The 18555-nt window shown below is 40.3% G+C and overlaps 1 protein-coding gene across 1 annotated transcript; it reads right to left on the bottom strand.

Moving 5' to 3' along the window:
• Positions 1-1066: 1066 nt before the first annotated feature.
• On the bottom strand, positions 1067-18485 carry GPALPP1 (GPALPP motifs containing 1). Its single transcript, XM_084226167.1, has 8 exons — positions 18325-18485; positions 12751-12895; positions 11646-11741; positions 7685-7793; positions 5038-5172; positions 4647-4811; positions 4132-4230; positions 1067-2027 (listed from the first exon to the last, which is right to left on the bottom strand). The coding sequence occupies exons 1-8, from the start codon at positions 18407-18409 to the stop codon at positions 1809-1811; spliced, it is 1053 nt and encodes a 350-aa protein (XP_084082293.1). The 5' UTR covers positions 18410-18485; the 3' UTR covers positions 1067-1808.
• Positions 18486-18555: the final 70 nt, after the last annotated feature.

Raw genomic sequence — 18555 nt, 5'->3', positions numbered from 1 at the left:
GCAAGGACTGCACGATGTGCTCATCAAGTAATTTTTTTCTCAGCTGTGAAGATTTAGCTAGTCATACCATCCTCACCCTGTCATCGCTTCAGTTGCCTAAAAAAGTCCCAGACATTTCTAATACTGCTTTTCCAATAAAGAAATCTACATTTGCTCAGAAAGTAGAATCTTAATGAGGCCTTGCTTGCTGAGTTAAAAAAGCATGAGGCAAGAGAAGTCTGTATTAGGGGAAGAAAAATAAATAGCCCTTATTTAAACCCTCCTCTCACCTCAAAACAGAAGGCTCAGGAACTGAAAACTGATAAAAAGCAAACACAATACAAAATCAATCTTTCTCCTGAAGGCAGCAGGTTTTTCAGCTGGCAAAATAAATTGTCCATTAGAAAAGAAGTGGTATCTAAATGCATTCCACGTAAGCAGTCATTTGCAACATCGGAAACTCTCCAAGACTTCTCAGCACATCAAGCCTGTGTCTCCAGCTCACACACAAATGCAATAAGACCAAGTTTTTAACTATTCATTTCTGGAGGTTGTTAAGTCACTGCTCAATTAAACATGAAGTAACCCAGACACCATCTCTCAGGGTAGCTTTTTTTCAAACTATAGGAATTTTTTTCAAATTACAGCAAACCCCACAGTATTTATACCTCCAAGCAAATTACCAACATCTCATATATAAAATTATTTTCATGTATAGCTACTTCCAGTAACTTCTTAGGAACAATCCTGAACATTTGAGACAAAGGGTAAAAAAGCACAGGTCTAATTTTAAATAATTACCACAGAATCACAGAATCATTTAGGTTGGAAAAGACTTCTAAATCATTGAGTCCAGCCTTTGACTGATGACCACTGTGTAGACCAAAGCGTCGAGTGCCATATCCAGCTGTTTCTTGAACACCTTCAGGGATGCTGACTCCACCACCTCCTTGAGCAGCCCACTGCAAGGTTTAACCCTTTCTGCAGCTAACTCACAGAAGAGGTAAAGAACTCTAAACACGAATGTAGACTTTTTAAAACATCAGATTTATTTCCTTCCTTACAGAAGAGCAGCTCTGGTCTGCGAATTAATGGACAAAATAGGACTTATTTTGATTTTCACACAGTACATGCTAAAAAAAAGATGGATTTCTGATGACAATCCCTACAAATTGAAACTCAAATTAGATTTTCTCTTCTCATCTACAACCATTTTACAACTAACTCTGAAAACCTTGAGATTTTACTACTCCTGCTACCCCTAGCTCTTCCTGCTACAGTACAGTAACAGTACTGCATACATATAAACCTGTATTTATGTACAGACACAGAATCAGAGAAATAAAAGCACTGGGCAAATGTAAAAGCTGCCATTTGAGTTTATACTCCCCTGCAGGAACTCCAGTCAAGCAATGTTCTGCACACAAATGTAAAGGGGATTTTTCCATGGCCTTCAGGTCAGGCTCAGAAAGAGTATCTTAAGCAAGGCAGGAGAAAAAGCAAAACTGCCAACCCCATTGCAAGATTAAATCTAGAGCTCCTTAAAAACCCACCTATTTTAATTAATTATTTTTATGCAAACAACAAAAAAATATATGTATCAAAGTTTTAAAGTAGCAAATTTCTAATTTTTTTTTATACCAGGACTTTCCTTTACTAATTTAGTTTTAGTACAGATGATCCTCCCTAAGAGAGTATTTACAGACAAGGAAAAATAGTTAAACATCAGGATATTTATTTTGCATACAAATATTTACAGAAAAATACTTACAAAATTAAGTATTCAAATTTTAATGGACTTCACTTCAAAAAAGCTTAATGCTTTCATCTTATAAAAACATGTTGCCTTTACTGTGCTCAAATTTACTGTTCAGATCTCTGGATTTTCTTATAAGAGCTTTCTTTTGTGCTTCATCAAAGCGATTGACTTTGAGATCCTGCTCTCGGTCAAATGGCCGCCTTTCCTGAGGTTTGCTCTTTTCTTCAGATGCTTTGCTCTTCAGCTTTTTCTGGTGGATGTCCATGAGAGACTCTGACCTCTTTGACTCCTGGAAAAAATGGGGAGGAAGAGGAAGTAAAGTATTAAAGAATATCAACAACAACATACAGAAAATACAAATGGAAAGACTGAAGTCAGGAAGGCTTAAAATTCCAGAAAAAGAAGACAGCTTAGTAACCAGGATATAGAATGATAAATTTAGCATACATGGAGTAGAAAGTGTGAGCAATCTTGGCTAGGCTAAAATACTAAAAATTCACTGATGTAGATGGCCATAACGTTGTAGGTAGCCATGATGTTGTTGAATCTTCACAGACAATGCAGATAAATTATAAACATAATGCAAAAGAAATATAAAAGCTGCTCTGACATTATTGGTAGAATGAAGATACCATGTCCAAAGAAATACCTCAAAGTACAGGCCTAGTGTCCTAAACACATCCCCGAAGCACCTGGATTTGGTCACTGCTAGGGGCAGGAACAAGCTAGACACCCTTTCAATCTTTCATGCAGTACGATGGGTTTTTAAATGTGTGCTCCTAACTTTGAATCATCTGCTGAAAGCCCACAGGACAAAGTCACAGTTTGAGCTGGAGCATGTGTTTTGCCAACTCAGTGGCTTTAGCTGGATTTCTTAGAGAGCATGATCCCACTCAAATACAACATAAAACTTCTGCTGGTTTCACACAGGAGCAGGGTAGCACTCCCAAGACCATGAGCCCCTCATTTACTCAGGTACAGCACATTTGTGTATCTAAACCAATTCTCTCATCAAAAAATGCAAAAGCTGAGCAGTTCTGTTTTCTCATGATTTTCCTTCACTTCCTGTGCAAACACTTACTACATCACATATGCAAATAATAGCTTATGCATGAGTTAAGAAAAGATTCTCATGGAAAATAGACAACACTTATTCATGATGTAACCGTATCTGCGTTGACAAAATTGCACCAGAGAATGTATGTCGCATCAGCATCAAAAGAAGAAACTACTTTAAGAATGAAATCTGTTCTAGTAAATGTCAGTGGAGAAAGAAATGGGAAAGAATAGAGGAAAAAACTTTAAAAGAAAAATAGCCACAACAATCACCTGAAAATCAGAAAATATCTAATTTAACAAAAAAGAAAAAACAAACAACAAAACAACCCAAGAAACAATGTTCTTAAACTTTGAGACAACTCCATGAATCTTAGAATCAGGAAAGGCCTGTGGATGTTTTATTCCACCAATGGCAGAGAGCAAAACCCATAGTTTCACATGAAAATTATTCTACTATATTCATAGTGATAGGAGAAACAGACACTAAAGAAGAATCTTAAGACAGAATGCTAATAGCTTTGGATTTGCAAGTCTCTAAGTCAGGAGAAACCTATGACAATGAATTACAAATAAATGATCAGAATTTAAATTAATTATCAGATAAACATGTAAAATAAGACAAAGATGTGATTTCCAAGTTAATTGTCCAAGAGACAAGACTGCCTTCCGTAAGCGTTCGGGCCATACATCAGGGAAGAACTGGAAGTAAAGAGCTGTAAGGAAGGCAGTGGTCCACACACTTCGAGGCACAGAGCTCACAGACAGAAAAATGAGAGGGAATTTGACATGGAGTTCAGATTTCTAGTAATCAACATCTGTCTGTAAACATTATCTGCTCCTGTAGAGATGGAGAAAAACGACATGTGGTGAAGTTCCTGTAATGAGCAGTTAATGTAATTAATGACAGAGGGTAATTAATGCAGTGACCTGTTTAGCCCATCAACCCTTTTTTAGATTAGTGCATATGTTGGCCTAAAAGTTAAACCTGCATTGTTGTTTTATGCTTGGGATGTCAGTAATTGGGTGAAGCAAGCTAATATTTGAACTAAGGTCCAGCAACCATGTCCTGACATGGGAATGATTGAAGGAAATTACCATCTAAAACTGAAGCAATATACACAAACCCAAATTCTGTCACTTTGCAGAAGATCCAATCCCGCTCTTGTTAATGTTAATGCCAAGCATTTTAATATCTTCTAACAGCAGCAGGTTTGGGCACTAAAAGGGAAAACCGTAGTGGCATCACCATGGAAACCAGAAGCACTAGAAATAAGAACCAGAAGAAAAGTGAAGAACTAAAGGAAATAGAGGAAGTATTTTGTGATTACACTTACATTGTATGAAGTCACCTGCTCAATAAGCCTCTTGTCCCTCCCAGATAATACCATTTCTTCATTATCCTTACTGCTTGACTTTTTTGCCTCTTCTCTTTCCTGATGAGTAGAAGAAAATCACATGCTATAGTAATCAGAATGTCTGAAGTAAAAAGCAAGCAAATCTATATCTACCCTCCAGATTTAATTAAAGTAAAGGCCATGAGAGAGGCTATCAGATATTTTCTGCTCAGCTTGATGGAAGAAGAAACTGGACATGCTAATTGGAAAGTCAATGAGCTGATACAGAGTATCTGACAACTGCAAAAAGGGAGCAGAAATAAATGCATATCAATGATATTTAATGTTGTTACTTCATTGCCTTTATCTTTAAGCCTGAATTAGTAAATTTTAATAACAAAGAAAAATCTGTGAAAGAAAATTTCAACGACCAACACACAGTATCTTTATTTTCACAGAACATCAGTAACACCTACTGCCTGCAAGTGTATATGAATGAATAAATAAATGCTCACCTTAGCTTTTCTCTCTCTGTCAGCTGGAGTATCTGTCCAAATAGATCTATCACCTGATTTGTCATCAGCTCGTCTTTTGAATGTTCTTGGGCCAAATCCAAAGCTTTTTAACTCAGGTGGAAGCTCTGTCATCCATGATTCCCTGGTAACTTGTTTGGGTTCATCCTTTGCAAAAGAAATAGGAGTGGAGGGAAGAGTGAAAAAAGCAAAATCAAAAATTACTGTCTGAATCTCTTGGCTTCCAGTAGAAATCATAGACTGTTCTTCTTTAACACCTGCACACAGGTCGCATCCCAAGTAGAACTGCAACCAGGTTTACACAGCAATAGGCAAAGAGAAAGACAAATGCACTCCAGCAACCAAATACTATAAATTAAGAAATCCAACTCACGCTGTCTGCTGAAGTAAGCTTTTCTTTCATTCTCTGAGCTCTGCGTTCAAACTCTGTAGCCACATCAGACTCCACTGGTCCTTTTGCAGGCATTGGGCCTATTAAATTGTCTTCGTCCTCGCTACTATCTGTCAGCTTCCAAAAATAAAACATTTCTTTCAAACACAGTGCTAACAGCATCAAGGAACACTTCAGCTTTATAGAATTAGAATGACTTTGTCTAGAAGAGCATATAAATCTAATGTAACACATTTCCCAGACAATAAAAACCTGGATTAGAACTCCAGAAGAGACCTGTTCTAGCACTTGAACACGGATACTTTGTCTCCATTTGGCCAAAAGCAGCATCTCTAGTCTGAGGCCAGGCTGCTGGTAAAAGCAGCGGCAGCACACAAAGCCCTGCTATGTTACATTGCTCTGCACACAGCCACGCAGCCTCTGTGGTCGGGGGTGAGTTTTGGAACACACAAGCATACAACTTCTATATTTTGGGCTTCACCATCACCAGCAACGTTTGGATGCATTTCCCTAATAAGGATCACAATTTCACACTGCAAGAACTGTCTTGAGCTGAGATGCTGTAAGGATGTCAGAAAGAATGAAGTGCAAGGTAGGGTAGTGATGGCACACATGGTACTATGCCCCTGCAAGTCCAGCATCTCCAACTAATCCTTTGCCTCTGTCATTCACTTCTTCGATCCCTCATGGATCCGTTCAGGAAGAACTCCTTCACTGCAAGGGTTACCAGGCATTGGAACAGGCTGCCAAGGAAGTGGTGGAGTAACCATTCCTGGAAGTGTTCAGAAAATGACTGGATGTGGCCCTTAGTGCCACGGTCTATTTGACAAGGTGGTGATGGGTCAAAGGTCGGACTCAACGATCCTGGAAGGCTTTTCCAACTTAATGATTCCATGATTCTGACATCACATTCTAAGGAATTTTTTGGAGAAGGGCTAAAAAATTAAATTTGTTAGGGACTAGACGTCAATAAAAATCTTCCTACTTGCCAGGGGTTGTACAGAAAGGTCACGGGTGCCTCCCTCCAAGTTCAAACAGCACAGATGTGGATGGAAGCAAAACAATACAGAAAATTGTGATGCCACAGTGCCCTGAGAGCAAAGCTAAGGTGCCCAATATCTACAAAAGTGCAAAGATTTTGCTACAGTCTGACTGTGCGTGATAAAGCAATGGGAGTAGGATGACAAGGCTGTGTAGCCAGGAAGCACAAAACATTACTTGAGAATACACAAGGTGGTGAGTCATTAGATTCACTAAAGCAAAGTGAAGAGTCAGCATGCCTCTAAAGATGTACTTGAATACAAAATAATTAAATACATTTTTTAAAAAGCCAACAAGAAATTACTCATATTAAAAAAATAAGAAAAAGAGTATTATTAGGAGGAGGTAACAAAAAGATAACTACTAGGGAGAGAAAAAAGGTAAGTTCTGTAATACCTGTAAAAAAGCTGATGCTAGAAGATGTATTTATGAGAAGAGAGACTTTTTTGTTTTCAAAATATAAAAGCAGACAGCAGACATCTCTGCCTCAAGAGATTTGTCACTATGATAAATTGCTTAATCATTATTTGGAGTTATAAGACGATGAGTACCTCAGAAATGTCAGATAATCTTTCTGCACGATGAATTACAACACCACTCACTGTAGGAGGCTGGAGAATTATATGCTTTGCAACTGCTAACCAAAAAAGTGAAGTCTCAGAGCAGCCTTTGCATCCTTCCTTCCTAGCGTGTCTAGCATCTCCCATAGTATCTGGGAGTTAAATGTAAAAATGTAAGTGTTTCTAAAATAAACAGAATAACCATTAATCCTCCCAAGGAATTAATATTCAGTTTAACACAGCATGAGAGAGATTCACTTGCCTAAGCATTGGTATCCAGCACCATTTTTGGTGTCTTAGGGTCTCCTGCCTGACTTAGGTGCTGCTCAAGAAGGGTATGACCTTTTCTAAAAGTGCTACTCCCTACCTGCCAGGCCCTCCCATGGGCAATTTGGATCCCTAAGAATGGTGCTGGAAGCCCATGTTCAGGGAGTTCAACCTTCCCCATAGCTGTATTTTATCACACATCTTGTTCCACTTTAGTAGCACATGCATTATTTTGCAACCAGAACTTCTACCTAGTTTTTACATAACATGACCAGAAAAGTCAAAAAACGTGAGCCTAAAAGGCATGTCAGTGTCACTGGCCTGCACCTCACTCCTATTTACAGGTATTGTCCTGCAATTGCTAAGAACAATTTAGTGACACTGTAATGCCACTCTTGATTGTATTCTTTTGGATAAACTTATTTAAAGGTTGTAGCCACTAGTGAACATCTGTAAGGAAGTGAAGATGTGTTTTCTGCCTATACTTTAGGATGCCAAGATTGCCTGTGTCCAGTGAGTGCACCATCTATTTAACAACAAAAGCACAACAAACCAGGCCAGTCTTTTTTATTTCTTTTTTTTTTTTTTTTAAGGCTTATTTATGCTCAAGTATTTGACTCTAACAAAAATATGCCAGACACTTTATAGTCCAAAATTAAACTGTCATCCTAAGAAGTGTCTGGTAGTCTCTTTCAGGCTGCAACTTGTTTAACCATTTCAGATAGCTTGTACTAAAACAAAAGGCTTCTCTTTGCACAAACCTGGGGACGGGATTCTGATGGAACAGATGGTCCTATGAAACATCTGCTACTTCTGGTGTCCTCTGAAGCTTTCCTAAAGCCAGGTGGTAATGCAGGACCTATAATGGGCCTTGACAGCAGAGGAAAAAAAAAATCTTGTTTTTTCAGTTGAGGGGGAAAAATAGATCAGTATAAAAATAAAAATCAAACATCAATGAGAAGTATGACTTTCCTTCCTCCCCCCACCAAGTGTGCCCCTGTGCACACATACTGTAGAAATAACTGAATAAGAGTGCTTCCATTTCCCAGGAGGACCTGTGCAGACAGATCTGATGCAAAAAAAACAGAACCAGGAAAGTTGCAGCATGTAGTCAAGGAAATCCATTTTTTTCTTCCCTAGCTCCCTTCACCAGATTCAAGAGCAATGAAGGGTGATAAGACTAATACACACTCCTCCTAAACAATCAACAAACCCAATTTAGTTCTTCCTGTCTTGCGCCTCAGTTTCATTGTCCTTTAATAAGCAGAAACAGTGAACCTCTCTGATTTTATTTTACCTTGGAATGGGAAAGAGAAGGTAAAATAATTCTGTAATTCTGTATTCTGTAATTCAGGTAACTTCACTGATTTGTTTTTAAGCAACAGCTCTGCAAGAAATGGTAATCAGCTGTCCCCACAAACACAGAAAGGTGAGAATCTCTTTTCAGTGGTGAAAAGACTACTACAAACTGAGCTCAAAGAAATTGTGCTTGCTGTATTGAAAGTCTTTTGAATGTGGATTACTCTCAATAATCCACCATAATAGTCTTTAAAGCTAATAAAAACTAATTAAAAACTTAACTGTCACCTGAAGACATATCCAGTTGACAGTATTCTCACAATGTAAGAGTAGACTTTGTTTATTATGACCTTCAGTTGTGAGCTTTAGGTTATTAAATGTAACAACACCTGAATTGAATTTGCTAATTATGGCCTTTACTCCATCCCACTTAATCTAATCAGGACAGCCCTGCTGTAGTGATATTGTTGCCAAGGTGTAAAGAGGGGAAATAAAAAACACAAAGTCTCCTGGAAGAACCAACCACAGATATACCCGCAGGAGCAATAAATATTAGCTCAGGCCAGGCCACTGGTGAGGTTTTAAACCCAGGCAAGAAGTCTGGGTTAATTCTGAAGTTCCATCTCCACCTAGCTGCTACATTTTATCTTCCTTCTTTCATGACTACTTTCTAGTTAAGACCATGTTTTAAATTCCTAATGTAATGTAAAGAGTTTAAACTTACACAGATATAGCAAAAAGAATCTTTTATTTTAGTAGACAAGAACTTTTAATCTGCATGGAGAGACAGAGAAATCAAACTATAAAAAAAAGCTCTCTACTGAAATATATATGTATGAACATCTCTTTTGTGGGCTGTATCTCTGCAGGCTGTGAAAAAGAACCAATCCCAAATGCTCTCTCTTGATTCTGTCACAGCTCAAAGGCCCTTTAGGGAACAGAAAAGTAGTTTTTTCATATGCTTCCTTCCCATCCTTTCCAATCCTTATGCTTTTTCTTTTCCACTACATGAATATCTCTTCAGTCTTTCCTCAGCACTACAGAGGTGACATGATCCTTGACAGTTTCCTGGATATCCAAAGGGTCTCCAAACAGGTGAATTAAATCTAAATACTTGTAATATTTTAACTCTGATAATACATTTACTCTAATAATATATTAACTAATAAATAACTGGTAAACACATTTTACTGCTGTAGGTAACTTCAGTACCTGTACCATGTCAGAAATACCCCCCAAACTTATGGTCTAAGCAGAGGTTAATTTAAGGACTCTTGCATTTCATACATGGCAAAGACTGTTCTCCAAAGACTGCTGTTGGACTTGGAAGTCCTTGCTAATGTACATTTTGAGATGGGTGTTTCAGCATTCTTCTGATGTATAACATAAATTTTTTTAAGATCCCCTTTGCTCTTTACCTTGATGTGTGAACACTTCAGAAATATTTATGAGTGCTGTACTTCTACCTAACACTGATAAACAGCAATATAATCTTCAAAGTTGAAGGAAATCTTTTCACATATATATATATTTTATGTTGGAATGATTCAAACCATTTTCAACAAGCTGCAGGTTGCCACACGAGCTGCCCCTAATCATGAACATGATGCTTTGACAAGTCTGGAAAAGATGTAAGAGAATAAAAGCTTTCCTAAAAGAACGAGTATGTCACACAGAACTGATAAACAGCCTGTCCATACGCTGAAACAAACGACCTGCATTTGTTTCAATTATTCATGGCTCGGTTGGCAGCTGGCAATCTGCTCAAGGCTAAGGGCAATGCAGCAGGCAGACAGCAGCATTGTGTCTGCGCCCTGCACAGCTCACACGCCTCCCAGACTCCCAGGTGTGCGGGGGTGGAAGACAGACAAGGCTCTTCCCACACATTTCACTCTTCCCACCTATTCAGGGAATCAGGCTGGGTGCAAAACAGCTCTCCTCAATCTGCTTTCTCAGTGTGTGCTAGGAGCAATTGTATGGTGAGGTAGGAAAAAACAATACAGTGAGTGCCAAGTGCCTTCTACTGCTTTAATCTGTCACAGACACAGAGCAGACTCTTGCCTCAATGTCACAGAATATTCTGAGCTGGAAGGGAACCACAAGGACCATTAAGTGCAACCCTTGAGTGAATGGCCCCTTCCTCTTCCATTTTATCATGAGTATCCATGTCAAAAATTAAGAAAGTAAGAAGGCTGCCTCTGCTGATATTAGAAGTTACAAGCATTTATTTTTTTTAATAGAGAATACATTATTTTTAATGACCTGGTAAATTTTATAATTAAAATCCTACTTCGTGCATTCCCAACACAAGAAAAAGGAAAAAAAAATTAGTTGTTTGTGGGACCATCAAAGCACCAAATGATCCCACTGAGCATGATACCCACAACTACAAAAGAGTCTTTTGATTCCAGCAAAATGGAACCAAATGCACACGAGAGAGATACTTCCAAATAACCTTGGTTACATAAATTCTTGCTTAGTTACATAAATTTTATGCTGCCAAGTATCATAAAAATTTATGCAAACTAAAAAGAAAAAAAAAAGCACTAATTTTGAAATGTCTTTTGAGATGGTATACTACACACACAGCTCAACAGTAAATTGAGTCACTTTCCTGGAACTGAAAACTCATACCTGACAGGCAAGTATTATTTTTTCTACCAACTCCTATTGCTCTGAGGAAGATAAAAGTGATCAAGGGACTTCTGTACTTCTCATCAGAAAGTATCCCCTTAGAAACACCAATTCCACTAAGGACTATAATTTCAAATTATAGAAGGAAGTGCCCAGATTGATGTGAAGACTAAAAGCCTGTGAGACGCTGCTGAGTTCTATAGAGAAAATCCATATAATATTTTGGGGGCGGAGTATTTTTTAACTGTAAGCAATCAAATAGAAAGCTTCCTGATAGAGACCATAAATAATGTTTATTTGTGTCGACCTGACAGCCTCTTTTTTAGAAACCTACAGTGTTCAGAGCAGTTTTGTACCTGGAGACATGTGAACAATAATCCTTGATTCATTAGCAAAGGACATGGTATTGTACCACACATGTAGCACTGCCCCAGTCCCTCACAGACCTGAATGAACACTACAGAACTACAGGTCCTTGTACCTATAATTTGTTTTTTCTCTACTGATCTGACACCTATGAAAAGAAATGGAGGAAATTTGACATCCAAAATACATCTCGGAAAATTTACATTAGTTCTTTTACTCTCCTTCCAACCTGGCCTAGGAGGGCTGGTGCTCTGTTTCAAGAGAATGCTGTTCTTGTTCTCAGAACATGGAGGAAGCATTACCTCTAATCCTCTCAATCTCAAGTGCACAACTGAAATGTTCTGTAATAGTGACACAAAACATTTAATCTAAAATAATTGTGTTTTGAGGAAAAGAATCCGAATATAATTCCATTTTAATTACCTCTCTGGAGAATCATCCTGTTTTTTAAATCCAGGAGGAAGAGCTGGCCCAAAAAAGCCATCATCATCATCATCTTCATGAATTCTTTTTGGTTTTCTGCAAATACAGATTTCACTTAATAATTACCTTGACAAGCATAGCAATTATCTACATTTTAAAAAGGAAAAAAAAACCACATAAAATTATTTCATAGGGTCTTCTGTACTAAATACCCTGCTGTTACCATGGAAACAGTGCAAAAGGATCCAAAATGATTTGAAGCAATTAAAAAATTGGGAGTATAAGATTCACTTCAAAAACGTTCTGACATTTAAAAAAGAAAAAAAAAAACAACGTTAAGAATGCTTTTGCTGTGGAAAGAAGTTTAGTATAATGTTGAAATACCATTTTCTAGTCACAAAGTAATTTAAAATTCAGTACTTTCTCCATTTTTATATGCTGTCTGCATTTTGAGTAGTATCTTTCCTGTTCAATTCTAATTAGCTGAAAAACTATTGACTAAGAAAACAAGAAAAAAAATTGAATAATAATTACTCTAGCACTCATTAAGATGGCATAATGGCCTTCTAGTCTCTCATATAAGGCTATAGAGCAAACACACACAAATTCTTAACACAGCAATTGTGAGTAATCAACCCAACAAATGAGAGCATCTGCAGACTCCTGTTACTTGCTAAACAATTCAGGTTTTTTTCATTAGAGTTGACTTAACTGAATGCATAAATTCATCTCCATAAAGAGATCTTATGGCCTCTCAAAGAGAGTCAGTATACCAAAACCAGGGCAAAAACTCAAGTACCAAATACTTATGCACATGGTAAGTGGTGTCAGTCCTTAGCATAAACATGCAAATTTGCAGAACTAAAATAAAAACATATAATACAGAGATCTGACTGCCCCAAGTAGTTTAATTCCACCATAGGGTGTCAAACAGGTCAGCTAAACATTCTTGGCCACGAAGAACAAGCAGAACTTGTAATCAGAAGTTTTACACAGGTACAGAGTTTACCTTTTTTTATACAACATTGTCCCTTTTTCATAAGTTAGACACATTACATTTGCAATACAATTTTAAAATACACAAATAATTCAAAAACATACTCACTTGAGTGCTGGATCTCCTTCTGTCTCATCTTCAGAATCTCTGTTTGTGTCTCTGGGTAGAGGAAGAGATTCTGAGTCGTCATCACTGTCAGGAGTTTCTGAGCTACAGCTGCTTTTGTAGTCTGGAGGCAGTGCTGGTCCTGCAACTGAACATCCAGAGTTATTTGGGATCATAAAATCACAGAATGGTTTGGATTGGAAAGGACCTTAAAGATTATCTAGTTCCAATCCCCTTCTACTAGACCAGGTTAAATAAGGATACCTACCAAAAGTTTCAAATAAGTAGGATCTACCACAGCATTTCCAAAACACATACTTACTTGGAATTAAGCTTATTTAATCACTGCTCTCTCCAGCATTTAGAGAAGATATGTAAACAAATTTCTAGAAGCTACTCCTTTCAGCACCTTATTTCCCTCAACAACCTACCCTGAACTGTTCTGACTTAGGACATGACTAATCCATTACTATATGAGCATCCTCTGGAACAGGACTAGAAAGCCCTGTTTGTGTAACAACTAATGTACAGTGGACGTGGCATAAACCAGTATATTTAAAAGAAACACTTTAATGAAGTATTTGAAGCTTACTAGTGAAGAAACACATCATCTGTACATACACAGTGTGGGAGACCATAAATTTTTAAATGGGAGCATTTGTGACCATAAAGTATTAAATTAATTGCCAGCCTGCTTTGGGAATTGTTTAATGATTAAGGTTATTCCCAGTTCAGCTAAATGTGAACAGCATGGACAGATTTAAGTACTCTGCTGAAAAGGGGATGATTCAGGCATTCAGAAAATGAATTCAAAGAATTGTTGCTGTCAGAAAGCCAGGGCAGTGGATGGAGCTCTCATGCTCCAGTAAAACCTTCATGCTCTGGGGTAATATCTCAGCAAATTAAAATTCAGACACTAACACTGCTAACGGGTCTGAGCTGCTTCTGGCACTGTGCCCACCAACAGACACTGATCTTTATAGATTTTTTTGGCTATAGCACCATGTGCAGTGGGTCCAGAAGCAGCATAGTCATTGACCCTAACAGCAAATGCCCTCCAAACAAGACCCCCAACACAGACACCCTCACAGGCTGGATCAACAAGGAGTCAGCTGGAGCAAGCAAAAATCAGCAATGGTTCCCAGGTAAAAAATCTTCCCAATCCAGGGCCAGGCACCCATTTACACAAACAGTACAAACAGGCCACGTTGCCATATAATGGAGATTTGATTCTACTGATGATTTAACATCCTGAGACACAGACACCATTCCTCCTCTTAATATCTCAAGCACTGAATACAAGACTTGCAGGACAGAGAGGTGCTTTGGTGAGGAAAAGACATTGTTCCCTTTATGAATACTCAAGGGTCAGATGAAAAGATAAATGGTACCAGGAAATTAGATCTCCAGTTGAAGAACTACAACTTTTTGATAGTACAAAATACAACCTAATGCATATTATGGTTCCATTGTCAGCTGACAAAGGCTAGGCAGAAATCAAGTCCTTCGAGTGAGCTTCACAAAGCTTTTAATCATGTTTAGCACAAGACTAGTAACAAAGCATCCCAGCAGATCTGCCACTTCTTTGTATCCTGCTCTAATGGAAAAGACTTTAACTGGGACATACAAATCCATTTCAGCACTAGGAAGGAGAAAAACCCCCAACAAACCACTTCTCCCATGCTGAAAAAACCCAAACACAACACCCTAGCCTATAAAGGTAAAATAAGTTCAAGAGGAAAGGAAACAAACAGATTAATGACAAGTAGGAATGAAAACTGCTTTCAAGAAGTCTCCTCTTCTGGTACGAAAAGCAACACTTGAATAAAAACACTTAAAACCCAGACAAAACTTGCACAACTGCTTTCTCCAGCCACCTGGTGCCCTGACATCATGCAAGCAGACTTCATTTGCTCTAAATGCAAAAGAAAAGACTTGGAGTGGAAGGAACAAATGCAGATACAATTTGATGAGTCTGATCCTAGAGAGGAAGAGAGAAATTAGGAGTATTTTTGTGAGCTGCACAGAACTAGTAAAACCAAAACTGTTTAAGGAAGGAGACTGGTCCCACTGGCATGTTGTTCAACACCAGGACTAACACACATACTTTTATCCCAATTCCTCTCTATTATGTTGGCAAAACTGTTAGCATGGGCTATGTAATAGGCTGGATCAGGAAACTGAAAAGGGATAAAAATAACACTGCAAAACACAGGACTCCCCTGAAAGAACTGTTTGTTAGTGGAACTGCAGCCTAAGCAGGACAACCAGAAATTAAGCAGAGACTGAGACTGACTAATGAAGGGAAAAAGGCATTTAAAGCCTGAGGAAGAAAAAGTCATTGGACATGGTGAAAAGAAATGGAGGGGAAAGAGATTAAAAATTAATACGATCATGGTACTGACTGAGACTAACAATCAGCACAGGCAAATATACAGCTATGGATCAGGATGGTTTGGGGAGCCACAAGAAAGAGCAGAAAGGTAGGAATGGAATTTGCTAAGCGTAAATTCTGAGAGGAAAGAAAGAAAAGGGTGAGGAGGGAGGCCAAGATCTAATCAGAAGTCTGTGAAATTCCCCAAAAGCCACAGAAAAGTGGAAAAATACAGATGAAAGAAGGAACAGAGGACAGCTCAAAGAGTCAGCAAATGAAACCTAATGAGGTGAGGAGGATAAATGGATGTAGCAATGGCAGAACAACAGAAAAATGACAAAGTAACCAGAGATTGTAACACTTCAGAACATAACAATGGGATAAAAATGTATGAGAAGAAAATGTTGGGGATAGTGAAGAGAGAAACAGGACCAAGTGAGATTGAACTGAATATTTCAAAGCTACTAGAAGTGACCATCCTATTAATGAGCTGGCTCTGGTGACTATCTGCCAGAAAATTAAGTCAATTGGGAAACCAAATTAAAAGCCACTTTTTGTTTTGTTAGGGTTATTTCTGCTGTATTTGGGGATTCTAAGCAAACTACCACACCATCAGACATGTACTGGGAAGCTCCCAAGGACAGACAAGGCCTTTCAGCTCCAGCACAGTGGTAGATCAACTCAGACACATCAACACATCCGTATGCAGCCTCAATGCTGAAACAGACAAAACTCCCTTCTGTGTCTCTGGTTATTTTTAGCCATTCCCTAGCACGCCTTTCCTGCTGGTACAAGGACAGCCCAGAGGCAGGGACAAATGGACCAAAGGAAGTACAATTCTTCCAGCAGGAGCACAGTTAGTCCAGCTTCAAAGCACCATCATGAAGTGAAGAATCAGGAAATAAGTGCATCCCATGGGCTGGACAAGCTGAAGAAGGTAAAGGATTTACTAGGGATGAGCTTTTGGGTCTGTCCAGCTACCATTTGCTTCCATCCTGCTGCCAATTAAGGGTCACAGAAGTATTGTTAGCAACCTCTCTGACACCACAGGCAATGTGGTTTGTCCTGTGGTAAGAACACCAGTGGGCATTGTGGGACAAAGTGTCTGGATGCTTGTATCCAGAGGGTGGTGGGAGTGGGGCTCAAGGGGGCTGAGATATTTGCTACTGACTGTGGTGCACATCAGCCTGCACAAGGGTATAAAATGCTGCTGGACACTGGGCCAACTAGTCTCCCAAGGCTGCAGAGAGCTCCCACGTGGATTGTCTCCAGAAGGAATGTATTAGCAATAAATCCAATCATAATCATACATAGTCACTCTCCTATTTCTTGTGTCTGTCTGAGAGCCTTCTCTTGTGCCTGAGAGTCTTCTCTGCCAGACTGCTCAAAGTCCTACTTTCTTGCTGTTGGGAGACAGAAACTATGAAAGTAGACTAAAAAAACAAGTGCTCTTCAAGAAAAGCAGCTCAAATATCAGTGAGACTACTGTGACAAGAAAAATATTGCAAAAGCTGTTCAGCTTTCAAAGGTGAAGCATTTCTTAAAATAGTTAGAACACACAGGAGAAACTGTTACAGAACAAATTCTAGGCCCATTTGACTCAAGACCCAGCAAGTGTTGCAGCACAGAAGGTGCTGGTGGCAGCCCCACCGTGTGATTTTTGTCACTCCAGGTGCAGGGCTCCAGATGGAGCTGCAGTTCTGTACAGCAAAGTGTGTTATGCCAAAGTACTTGTTCTCCTTTTTTCCTCTGCACTGCAGCAGTCTGCCTCATGGGGTGAGCAGGGACGCTGAGCTGCCGTAAGTCAAAGTCAGAAAAAGTTGGTGAAAATTATAAAAACAAACAACCTGCCAGTAGCTGGACTTTGGGGTTTTTATTTGTTTGTTTTCAAAGGCAAATAAATTCCTTCACCCACTTCACACAGGAATTTCCAAGCAGTTCTTGGATCAGTTGCCAGAGCAACTGCAATACCATGGAACTGATTTACACAGGGACAAAGAGGGGACAAACTCAGCTGATTAACCTAAACTAGACACTGCTGAAACACCCCATGTCACAACCCATGGCCTAAGGATAAGCTTAACTTGTTTCGTTCATAGACAATACAGATAGTTGCAGCATGCTCAGTGTGTTGATGGAAAGTGAATAAGGCATTAACACAGATATGGCCAGGAAAGGCAGCACCAGCTCGTGCAGTCAGGGTTTCTGCACAAAGCCAGACACAGAGCTTGATGTTGCCATGGTGTCAGCTAATGCAGCAGCTTTGTCCCTCTTGCTACTGCTCCCTCTTCTGGATTAAAAAATTAGAGAGCAGACAAGCACGACAAACCTTTCCCATCAGAGCTGCTTGCTTTGGAGTAACCCAGTGGTCAGTGACACGCTGCTAGAAACTGAATATATGAACTAGCGCCTTGAGCCTGGATTAAAGGCAAGGAGTACAAACGCTCAAAGCGCTGCTTCCAGAGATATTAGTGACAGAGAACATGCAAGAATTTTAGTGGGGAAACTGAGCTCCACTGCAGAAGAGCCAGCCTGGCAGTCAGCTGGTCTCGGTGGGATCCCACTGATGTGACAGCTCTCGACATGACAGACCCTGGCAGGCAAGGCACCGCAGCCCCACTGACCGGCACTCTGCTCCACATCCTGAAGCACTCTGCCTGGAAAACCACAGCTGACGGAGTGGTTTGGCTTGGCAAAGGAAAGCACTCTGCACCGGCCCAGCCTCCTCCTTTCCTACCCGCTAACTGCACTCTTGGAGCTGCTGAATAGCACAGGCTTCAAAGCGCACGGGAGACTTGAGCGGGACAAAAGTAAGTGACTAAAAGCGGTATTTTTCTAAAATGAGTTTTAGAGCATTTCATATCTGTAGCATACCATCGCATACGGCGCTTGTTTTTCGTGGTTTTTTCTTCCCTCCCTCCGGAAAAGTCACTGTAATGACCCTCCCGGTGAGTTTAGCTCCATCCAGGCGGTGTACACCCCGCGCTGTGACACGCTGGGCTGCGGAGCGCCGCCGTCCCACCCACGGAGCATCTCGCGGAACACGGGCTGCAGAGCCGCTCTATCCCTCTCGCAGAGCACCTCACACTATGGAACACCGGCCGCGGGCCCCGCTCTGCCCGCACGGAGCACCCCGCGCTCGCCGCGGCACAAGGCCCGCAGAGCCCCGCTCTCCCACCGCCGCCGCGTCCCCGCGCTCTCACCCTGGCTGAAGTCCTCGCCCGGCTCGGCCTCGGCGCGGCGCGGGAAGCCGGGCGGCAGCGCGGGGCCGATCAGCTGGCGGGCCATGGCGAGGCCGGCTCGGGGGGCAGCCCGGCCGCCCTCCCCGTCCCGCTCCGCTTCCCTGCTCCCGCCCCTGCGGCGCTCCCGGATGACGCCACGCCCGCCGGGAAGGAGGGCTCACCTTCCTCAGCCCGGACGTGACGCGTTCAGCG

The sequence above is a fragment of the Fringilla coelebs genome (genome assembly GCF_963513975.1).
Source record: "Fringilla coelebs genome assembly, chromosome: 2".
Classification (NCBI taxonomy): domain Eukaryota; kingdom Metazoa; phylum Chordata; class Aves; order Passeriformes; family Fringillidae; genus Fringilla; species Fringilla coelebs.
Note: the sequence above shows the minus strand (reverse complement) of the source record. Positions and strands in the feature narration are given on the sequence as shown.

Excerpts from the sequence above, each read along its gene's own strand:
- GPALPP1 (XM_084226167.1), bottom strand. The coding sequence starts at position 18,409 with ATGGCCCGCCAGCTGATCGGCCCCGCGCTGCCGCCCGGCTTCCCGCGC. Across the intron at positions 12,896-18,324 it reads GGGCGAGGACTTCAGCCAGG|TTGCAGGACCAGCACTGCCT; the intron begins GTGAGAGCGCGG and ends CTGGATGTTCAG. Across the intron at positions 5,173-7,684 it reads CATCAGAATCCCGTCCCCAG|CTGACAGATAGTAGCGAGGA; the intron begins GTTTGTGCAAAG and ends TATTTTTGGAAG.